The following is an 11,228-nucleotide window of genomic DNA, read 5'->3' on the forward strand; positions in this document are numbered from 1 at the left end:
CACGGCCGTGACGTCAGCACGCACTCCACATAGCCAGCGGCGTCCGACAGCTGTGACGTCAGCACGCCGTCAAGTTTTATTAATGATAATAATAATGTACTAGTACTTTACTGTAGTACTGTTAGAGGTACTAGTACTTTACTGTAGTACAGTTAGAGGTACTAGTACTATACTGTAGTACAGTTTGAGGTACTAGTACTTTACTGAAGTACAGTTTGAGGTACTAGTACTTTACTGTAGTACAGTTAGAGGTACTAGTACTTTACTGTAGTACAGTTTGAAGTACTAGTACTATACTGTAGTACAGTTAGAGGTACTAGTACTTTACTGTAGTACAGTTTGAAGTACTAGTACTATACTGTAGTACAGTTAGAGGTATTAGTACTATACTGTAGTACAGTTTGAGGTACTAGTACTGGTGAGGTTTATACTGGTACAGTAAGGTTTATACTGGTACAGTGAGGTTTATACTGGTACAGTGAGGTTTATACTGGTGAGGTTTATACTGGTGCAGTGTGGTTTATACTGGTACAGTAAGGTTTATACTGGTACAGTGAGGTTTATACTGGTACAGTGAGGTTTATACTGGTGCAGTGAGGTTTATACTGGTGCAGTGAGGTTTATACTGGTGAGGTTTATACTGGTGCAGTGTGGTTTATACTGGTACAGTGTGGTTTATATTGGTGCAGTGAGGTTTATACTGGTACAGTGAGGTTTATACTGGTACAGTGAGGTTTATACTGGTACAGTGAGGTTTATACTGGTGCAGTGAGGTTTATACTGGTGCAGTGTGGTTTATACTGGTTTATACTGGTTTATACTGGTGCAGTGAGGTTTATACTGGTACAGTGAGGTTTATACTGGTACAGTGAGGTTTATACTGGTACAGTGAGGTTTATACTGGTGCAGTGAGGTTTATACTGGTGCAGTGTGGTTTATACTGGTACAGTGAGGTTTATACTGGTGCAGTGAGGTTTATACTGGTGCAGTGAGGTTTATACTGGTGCAGTGAGGTTTATACTGGTTTATACTGGTACAGTGAGGTTTATACTGGTGAGGTTTATACTGGTGCAGTGAGGTTTATACTGGTACAGTGAGGTTTATACTGGTACAGTGAGGTTTATACTGATGCAGTGAGGTCTATACTGGTGCAGTGAGGTTTATACTGGTGCAGTGAGGTTTATACTGGTACAGTGAGGTTTATACTGATGCAGTGAGGTTTATACTGGTGCAGTGTGGTTTATACTGGTGCAGTGAGGTTTATACTGGTACAGTGAGGTTTATACTGGTGCAGTGTGGTTTATACTGGTACAGTGTGGTTTATACTGGTACAGTGAGGTTTATACTGGTGAGGTTTATACTGGTACAGTGAGGTTTATACTGGTGCAGTGAGGTTTATACTGGTGAGGTTTATACTGGTACAGTGTGGTTTATACTGGTGCAGTGAGGTTTATACTGGTACAGTGAGGTTTATACTGGTACAGTGAGGTTTATACTGGTGCAGTGAGGTTTATACTGGTGCAGTGAGGTTTATACTGGTACAGTGAGGTTTATACTGGTGAGGTTTATACTGGTACAGTGAGGTTTATACTGGTGCAGTGAGGTTTATACTGGTACAGTGAGGTTTATACTGGTACAGTGAGGTTTATACTGGTGCAGTGAGGTTTATACTGGTGCAGTGAGGTTTATACTGGTACAGTGAGGTTTATACTGGTGAGGTTTATACTGGTACAGTGAGGTTTATACTGGTGCAGTGAGGTTTATACTGGTGCAGTGAGGTTTATACTGGTACAGTGTGGTTTATACTGGTGCAGTGAGGTTTATACTGGTTTATACTGGTACAGTGAGGTTTATACTGGTTTATACTGGTACAGTGAGGTTTATACTGGTTTATACTGGTACAGTGAGGTTTATACTGGTGCAGTGAGGTTTATACTGGTTTATACTGGTACAGTGAGGTTTATACTGGTGCAGTGAGGTTTATACTGGTGAGGTTTATACTGGTACAGTGAGGTTTATACTGGTACAGTGAGGTTTATACTGGTACAGTGAGGTTTATACTGGTACAGTGAGGTTTATACTGGAGCAGTGAGGTTTATACTGGTGCAGTGAGGTTTATACTGGTGCAGTGAGGTTTATACTGGTACAGTGAGGTTTATACTGGTTTATACTGGTACAGTGAGGTTTATACTGGTGCAGTGAGGTTTATACTGGTGCAGTGAGGTTTATACTGGAGCAGTGAGGTTTATAATGGTACAGTGAGGTTTATACTGGTGCAGTGAGGTTTATACTGGTACAGTGAGGTTTATACTGGTACCGTGAGGTTTATACTGGTCCAGTGAGGTTTATACTGGTACAGTGAGGTTTATACTGGTGCAGTGAGGTTTATACTGGTACAGTGAGGTTTATACTGGTACAGTAAGGTTTATACTGGTACAGTGAGGTTTATACTGGTACAGTGAGGTTTATACTGGTGCAGTGAGGTTTATACTGGTACAGTGAGGTTTATACTGGTACAGTGAGGTTTATACTGGTGCAGTGAGGTTTATACTGGTACAGTGAGGTTTATACTGGTACAGTGAGGTTTATACTGGTACAGTGAGGTTTATACTGGTACAGTGTGGTTTATACTGGTGCAGTGAGGTTTATACTGGTACAGTGAGGTTTATACTGGTACAGTGAGGTTTATACTGGTACAGTGAGGTTTATACTGGTACAGTGAGGTTTATACTGGTACAGTGAGGTTTATACTGGTACAGTGTGGTTTATACTGGTGCAGTGAGGTTTATACTGGTACAGTGAGGTTTATACTGGTGCAGTGAGGTCTATACTGGTGCAGTGAGGTTTATACTGGTACAGTGTGGTTTATACTGGTGCAGTGAGGTTTATACTGGTACAGTGAGGTTTATACTGGTGCAGTGTGGTTTATACTGGTGCAGTGTGGTTTATACTGGTACAGTGAGGTTTATACTGGTGCAGTGAGGTTTATACTGGTGCAGTGAGGTTTATACTGATGCAGTGAGGTTTATACTGGTACAGTGACGTTTATACTGGTACAGTGTGGTTTATACTGGTGCAGTGTGGTTTATACTGGTACAGTGAGGTTTATACTGGTGCAGTGAGGTTTATACTGGTGCAGTGAGGTTTATACTGGTACAGTGTGGTTTATACTGGTGCAGTGAGGTTTATACTGGTGCAGTGAGGTTTATACTGGTTTATACTGGTGCAGTGAGGTTTATACTGGTGCAGTGAGGTTTATACTGGTGCAGTGAGGTTTATACTGGTCCAGTGAGGTTTATACTGATGCAGTGAGGTTTATACTGGTGAGGTTTATACTGGTGCAGTGAGGTTTATACTGGTACAGTGAGGTTTATACTGGTGCAGTGAGGTTTATACTGGTACAGTGAGGTTTATACTGGTACAGTGTGGTTTATACTGGTGCAGTGAGGTTTATACTGGTACAGTGAGGTTTATACTGGTGCAGTGAGGTCTATACTGGTGCAGTGAGGTTTATACTGGTACAGTGTGGTTTATACTGGTGCAGTGAGGTTTATACTGGTGAGATTTATACTGATGCAGTGAGGTTTATACTGGTGCAGTGAGGTTTATACTGGTACAGTGTGGTTTATACTGGTGCAGTGAGGTTTATACTGGTGCAGTGAGGTTTATACTGGTTTATACTGGTGCAGTGAGGTTTATACTGGTGCAGTGAGGTTTATACTGGTCCAGTGAGGTTTATACTGATGCAGTGAGGTTTATACTGGTGAGATTTATACTGATGCAGTGAGGTTTATACTGGTACAGTGAGGTTTATACTGGTACAGTGAGGTTTATACTGGTGCAGTGAGGTTTATACTGGTACAGTGTGGTTTATACTGGTGCAGTGAGGTTTATACTGGTGCAGTGAGGTTTATACTGGTTTATACTGGTGCAGTGAGGTTTATACTGGTGCAGTGAGGTTTATACTGGTCCAGTGAGGTTTATACTGATGCAGTGAGGTTTATACTGGTGAGATTTATACTGATGCAGTGAGGTTTATACTGGTACAGTGAGGTTTATACTGGTACAGTGAGGTTTATACTGGTGCAGTGAGGTTTATACTGGTGCAGTGAGGTTTATACTGGTGAGGTTTATACTGGTGCAGTGAGGTTTATACTGGTGCAGTGAGGTTTATACTGGTGAGGTTTATACTGGTGCAGTGAGGTTTATACTGGTGAGGTTTATACTGGTGCAGTGAGGTTTATACTGGTCCAGTGAGGTTTATACTGTTACAGTGAGGTTTATACTGGTACAGTGAGGTTTATACTGGTGCAGTGAGGTTTATACTGGTGCAGTGAGGTTTATACTGGTGCAGTGAGGTTTATACTGGTGCAGTGAGGTTTATACTGGTACAGTGAGGTTTATACTGGTGAGGTTTATACTGGTGCAGTGAGGTTTATACTGGTGAGGTTTATACTGGTGCAGTGAGGTTTATACTGGTGCAGTGAGGTTTATACTGGTGCAGTGAGGTTTATACTGGTGCAGTGAGGTTTATACTGGTGAGGTTTATACTGGTACAGTGAGGTTTATACTGGTGCAGTGAGGTTTATACTGGTGCAGTGAGGTTTATACTGGTACAGTGAGGTTTATACTGGTGCAGTGAGGTTTATACTGGTACAGTGAGGTTTATACTGGTGCAGTGAGGTTTATACTGGTACTTGTGGATTGTTTGATTGATGTTGATGTGGCGTATGGGTTTTATTTTGAAGGCGCCTAATGGTTTTATTTTGAAGGCGCGTATGGATTTTAATGTGACGTTTCCAGCGGAAGTGTAACCCATGGTTTCATCCTCTCGTCAGTTTGGTGTCAGCGGTTCGTTGAACCGTAAAGTTTGTGGAGTTTGTCGGTGAAGCGTCGCTGCCGCCGGTCTGCAGCTTTTATTAACAGCTGCTCGTTTTTAGTTCTTAACTTTAAAGTTATTTTAATAAACCACACGAGGACTTTTCCGGTTTGTTTCGTTAGTTTAAGGACTCTACCGAAGACCGAGACTTTACCGGAAGCTCACCGAGCTACCAGCTGATCTTCCTGTGACAGCAGCGTTTCCGGTGTCGGAGCGTGTTTTTCGGGTGTTTCCGTGTTGGATGTGATCTCTGGGACTGGAACTAAACTCTGAGCCAACATGGAGACCCAAAGCAGCAGCTAGCAGGCAGCAAAGCTTCCTCTACAACTTCTCCTCACGGTTCGCAGCTCGGTTTGATCTTTGTGGGAGTTTTCTCCGCCAGGATGCCCGGAGACTCCACCGGGAACTTCCAGCTCCTGCACCGGACCTGTAAGCTGGTGGTGCTGCTCTGCTTCCTCCACATCTCCGTCACTCTCGTCTTCTACGTCCGCTCTCTGGACATCCGCTTCGCCTTCACGCAGAACCAGCAGTCACACCGGTCCGGTGGCTCTACCGGGGAGCTCGGTGTCTCTACCGGGGAGCTCGATGTCTCTACCGGGGAGCCCGGTAACCAGAGAGAGAGAGCACCGGAGGTGAAGACAGCAGAGGAACCGGCAGAGAAGCCCACAGAACCGAGAGAGAAGCTCAAAGAACCGGGAGAGAAGCTACAGAAATGTCCTGAAACATCGCCGGTACTCGGTAAGACTCGGGTTTATTCGGGTTTTTGTGTTTTTCACGCTGCTGAGTTTTATTGTGAAATCCTGCCAGATGTTTACAGCTGTGCTCAAACACAAAGAAACGTGTCATTTTTTGAACCTGTCAGTGACGTCACATCCTGATAACGCATTGCGTCAGTGTTCACCACAACACGTGTTTCACTAAGCTTTTATTCAGTTTTAATTTAAACTTCTTTAAATGTTTGTATTAATGTTAAATGTGTTTGAAATGATCAATAATCTGTAGTTATAATGTGATAATCAATAATCTGTAGTTATAATGTGATAATCAATAATCTGTAGTTATAATGTGATAATCAATAATCTATAGTTATAATGTGATAATCAATAATCTGTCTCAGATCAGCTTTTGAACTCTGAGAAAGTGAATTCTTCATTTTGCTGCATTTTAAAGATGAAATGAATCATTAAAGAAATGATGAGTAAATAATAATCTGAAGCTGATTTCTCTTCATGTGAGAACAGTTAATCCTCCTCCAGCTGATAATAAGCTGCTCTGTGTTTCCTCCCAGAGAACATGAAGCAGGTTATTACAGGTGACTCACATGTTTGTTCAGCTGCTGAATAAATAACCTGAAGATATTTAATACTTCAATAAATAAAATAAATAACCTGAAGATATTTAATACTTCAATAAATATCAAAATGTTCCTTTGCGTCAGCAGCTGATTCGTTTTAATGGAACAATAACAACTTGATCCATGAAGGCCATCAAATATCAGACATGTATGTGTTGGTGACAGGAAGTGATGTCAGAGTACAGAGTGTTGGTGACAGGAAGTGATGTCAGAGTACAGAGTGTTGGTGACAGGAAGTGATGTCAGAGTACAGAGTGTTGGTGACAGGAAGTGATGTCAGAGTACAGAGTGTTGGTGACAGGAAGTGATGTCAGAGTACAGAGTACTGCTGCGTTCCATTGCACTCGGAACTCGGAAAGATCCGAGTCGGAAGTTCCGACTTCCGAGGTAAATGCGTTCCATTTGTGCAAACTTGGAAAACATGGCCGACCACAGAAAGGTGATGTTTGTTTGGATGTTCCAGCAGCAAAAAGCATTTCTGTGGAAGTATATCAGCTACTTCAGGGAGAGAGAGAGACGCTGTAAGTACAACTTAAATAACGCAGCAGCGAGGGGAATCCTGCATGCCAGCCTTGCAGATGTCTACAGATGCTGCACTGTATTCCCTATTCCATCATTTCCTCCTTAAACATCTATCACCGCCATCTTGCTATGACGTCATTCCCCCGACTCAGGCTGCTCGGATCTTTCCCGAGTCGGAGTTCCGACTTCAACGGCCGTTCCATTGCACTTTTCCGACTCGGATCTTTCCGAGTTCCGAGTACAATGGAATGCAGCATGTGTCGGTGACAGGAAGTGATGTCAGAGAACAGAGTGTTGGTGACAGGAAGTGATGTCAGAGAACAGAGTGTTGGTGACAGGAAGTGATGTCAGAGAACAGAGAGTGTGATGTGAGTCAGAGTTAATGAAGCTGGAACAGAAACATTGTTAGTTTCAGGAGATAATAAATCTGTAACTTTCTGAACTGATTCTTCTTTGACATGTTTTGACTTTTAGGAAACAGTGAAGAACATTATTCAACATGTTAAAGATGAGTTCAGGATGAATCTTTAAACATTTAGACTCCTCCAGGTTAAAGTTGAGTTAATGAACAGATGATGAGCTCAGTGATGAGTTTCATGATCAGATGAAACCTTCTTGGTTCTGTTTCTGGATGAAAGCTGCTGAGAACTCAGTCTGTTAGTTTCTGTTTCCTGTCAGAGCCCTAACCCTGCATACTACATCACTATAATACTGCATACTACATCACTATAATACTGCATACTACATCACTATAATACTGCATACTACATCACTATAATACTGCATACTACATCACTATAATACTGCATACTACATCACTATAATACTGCATACTACATCACTATAATACTGCATACTACATCACTATAATACTGCAGTACTTTTACTGTAATACTGCATACTACATCACTATAATACTGCAGTACTTTTACTGTAATACTGCATACTACATCACTATAATACTGCATACTACATCACTATAATACTGCATACTACATCACTATAATACTGCATACTACATCACTATAATACTGCATACTACATCACTATAATACTGCATACTACATCACTATAATACTGCATACTACATCACTATAATACTGCAGTACTTTTACTGTAATACTGCATACTACATCACTATAATACTACATACTACATCACTATAACCCTGCATACTACATCACTATAATACTGCAGTACTTTTACTGTAATACTGCATACTACATCACTATAATACTACATACTACATCACTATAACCCTGCATACTACATCACTATAATACTACATACTACATCACTATAATACTGTAGTACTTTTACTGTAATACTGCATACTACATCACTATAATACTGCAGTACTTTTACTGTAATACTACATACTACATCACTATAATACTGCAGTACTTTTACTGTAATACTGCATACTACATCACTATAATACTGCAGTACTTTTACTGTAATACTGCATACTACATCACTATAATACTGCAGTACTTTTACTGTAATACTGCATACTACATCACTATAATACTGCAGTACTTTTACTGTAATACTGCATACTACATCACTATAATACTGCAGTACTTTTACTGTAATACTGTATACTACATCACTATAATACTGCAGTACTTTTACTGTAATACTGCATACTACATCACTATAATACTGCAGTACTTTTACTATAGTACTGCATACTACATCACTATAATACTGCAGTACTTTTACTGTAATACTGCATACTACATCACTATAATACTGCAGTACTTTTACTGTAATACTGCATACTACATCACTATAATACTGCAGTACTTTTACTGTAATACTGCATACTACATCACTATAATACTGCAGTACTTTTACTGTAATACTGCATACTACATCACTATAATACTGCAGTACTTTTACTGTAATACTGCATACTACATCACTATAATACTGCAGTACTTTTACTATAATACTGCATACTACATCACTATAATACTGCAGTACTTTTACTGTAATACTGCATACTACATCACTATAATACTGCATACTACATCACTATAATACTGCAGTACTTTTACTGTAATACTGCATACTACATCACTATAATACTGCAGTACTTTTACTGTAATACTGCATACTACATCACTATAATACTGCAGTACTTTTACTATAATACTGCATACTACATCACTATAATACTGCAGTACTTTTACTGTAATACTGCATACTACATCACTATAATACTGCAGTACTTTTACTGTAATACTGCATACTACATCACTATAATACTGCAGTACTTTTACTATAATACTGCATACTACATCACTATAATACTGCAGTACTTTTACTGTAATACTGCATACTACACCACTATAATACTGCAGTACTTTTACTGTAATACTGCATACTACATCACTATAATACTGCAGTACTTTTTAGTACTTCTTCTAAACACCAGACTCGAGATGTTTTCCACTTGTTTACGGAGCGTTAGCGCGTAAAGGTTTTATTTTGAAGGCGGTTTTGGGTTTTATTTTGAAGTTCCCAGCGGAAGTGTAACCCATGGTTTCATCCTCTTGTCAGTTTGGTGTCAGCGGTTCGTTGAACCGTAAAGTTTGTGGAGTTTGTCGGTGAAGCGTCGCTGCCGCCGGTCTGCAGCTTTTATTAACAGCTGCTCGTTTTTAGTTCTTGACTTTAAAGTTATTTTAATAAACCACACGAGGACTTTTCCGGTTTGTTCCGTTAGTTTACCGATAGTTCCGTTAGTTACCGGAGACCTAGCCTGAAGCTCCCCGCGCTGCCAGCTGATAGCAGCGGTGTGTTTCGGGTGTTTCCGTGTTGGATGTGATCTCTGGGACTGGAACTAAACTCTGAGCCAACATGGAGACCCAAAGCAGCAGCTAGCAGGCAGCAAAGCTTCCTCTACAACTTCTCCTCACGGTTCGCAGCTCGGTTTGATCTTTGTGGGAGTTTTCTCCGCCAGGATGCCCGGAGACTCCACCGGGAACTTCCAGCTCCTGCACCGGACCTGTAAGCTGGTGGTGCTGCTCTGCTTCCTCCACATCTCCGTCACTCTCGTCTTCTACGTCCGCTCTCTGGACATCCGCTTCGCCTTCACGCAGAACCAGCAGTCACACCGGTCCGGTGCCTCTACCGGGGAGCTCGGTGCCTCTACCGGGGAGCTCGGTGTCTCTACCGGGGAGCTCGGTGCCTCTACCGGGGAGCTCGGTGTCTCTACCGGGGAGCCCGGTAACCAGAGAGAGAGAGCACCGGAGGTGAAGACAGCAGAGGAACCGGCAGAGAAGCCCACAGAACCGAGAGAGAAGCTCAAAGAACCGGGAGAAAAGCCCAAAGAACCGGGAGAGAAGCACACAGAACCGGGAGAACCGGGAGAGAAACACACAGAACCGGGAGAACCGGGAGAGAAGCACACAGAACCGGGAGAACCGGGAGAGAAGCACACAGAACCGGGAGAGAAGCCCACAGAACCGAGAGAGAAGCCCACAGAACCGGGAGAGAAACACACAGAACCGGAAGAGAAGCCCACAGAACCGGAAGAGAAGCCCAAAGAACCGGCAGAGAAGCTGCAGAAATGTCCTGAAACGTCGCCGCTACTCGGTAGGACTCGGGTTTATTCGGGTTTATTCGGCTCAGAGAAACAAAATGAATCCACAGCTTCTCCAATAATCGATTTAAAGTCCAACATGAAACTTTCCTTAATTACAACTTCCAGATGTTTTATTCTGAAATCCCGCCAGATGTTTATTATTAGGGTAGTAATGTATTATGGGGTTAGGGTTAGTGTAGTAATGTATCATGGGTTAGGGTTAGTGTAGTAATGTATTATGGGGTTAGGGTTAGTGTAGTAATGTATTATGGGGTTAGGGTTAGTGTAGTAATGTATTATGGGGTTAGTGTAGTAATGTATTATGGGGTTAGGGTTAGTGTAGTAATGTATTATGGGGTTAGGGTTAGTGTAGTAATGTATTATGGGTGAATGTATTGTGAGGTGAGTGAAGGTGTGTTCAGGTGTTTTCTTTGCTGCCACACCTGAACCTGTAGAACCGGTTTGTTCTGTCAGCTGTTATCTGAAGGCCTGAGGCTGAATGAACATCAGGTTTAAAGAACCATCGCAAATATTCCTTCAGCCTAAAATAAATACGTTTAAATATCAGTATTACAGAGGAGGGGCGGGTCTGCGTTTGATTGACAGCAGGAGGAGGGGCGTGTCTATGTTTGATTGACAGCAGGAGGGGCGTGTCTGTTTGACAGCAGGAGGGGCGTGTCTGTTTGACAGCAGGAGGGGCGTGTCTATGTTTGATTGACAGCAGGAGGGGCGTGTCTGTGTTTGATTGACAGCAGGAGGGGCGGGTCTGTGTTTGATTGACAGCAGGAGGGGCGTGTCTATGTTTGATTGACAGCAGGAGGGGCGTGTCTATGTTTGATTGACAGTGAGCAGCATGTAAAGGGTTAAATGTTTAAAGAGTT

At 41.9% G+C, this 11,228-nt stretch overlaps 1 protein-coding gene across 2 annotated transcripts in view; it reads left to right on the top strand.

Moving 5' to 3' along the window:
- The first annotated feature begins 4,834 nt into the window (after positions 1-4,834).
- Positions 4,835-11,228, top strand: part of b4galt1l (DP-Gal:betaGlcNAc beta 1,4- galactosyltransferase, polypeptide 1, like) — a 16,412-nt gene continuing 10,018 nt past the window's right edge. The window contains exons 1-3 of one of the 2 annotated variants that reach the window (XM_053324241.1): positions 9,591-9,879; positions 9,965-9,989; positions 10,217-10,358. In XM_053324241.1, the coding sequence (XP_053180216.1) occupies positions 9,725-9,879; positions 9,965-9,989; positions 10,217-10,358 (322 nt within the window). In that variant the 5' untranslated portion in view covers positions 9,591-9,724. Of the gene's footprint in view, positions 5,618-9,590; positions 9,880-9,964; positions 9,990-10,216; positions 10,359-11,228 lie in introns of those variants that run through there. The other variant, XM_053324240.1, reaches the window with a different exon arrangement.

The sequence above is a fragment of the Scomber japonicus genome, chromosome 8 (genome assembly GCF_027409825.1).
Source record: "Scomber japonicus isolate fScoJap1 chromosome 8, fScoJap1.pri, whole genome shotgun sequence".
NCBI classification, from domain to species: Eukaryota; Metazoa; Chordata; class Actinopteri; order Scombriformes; family Scombridae; genus Scomber; species Scomber japonicus.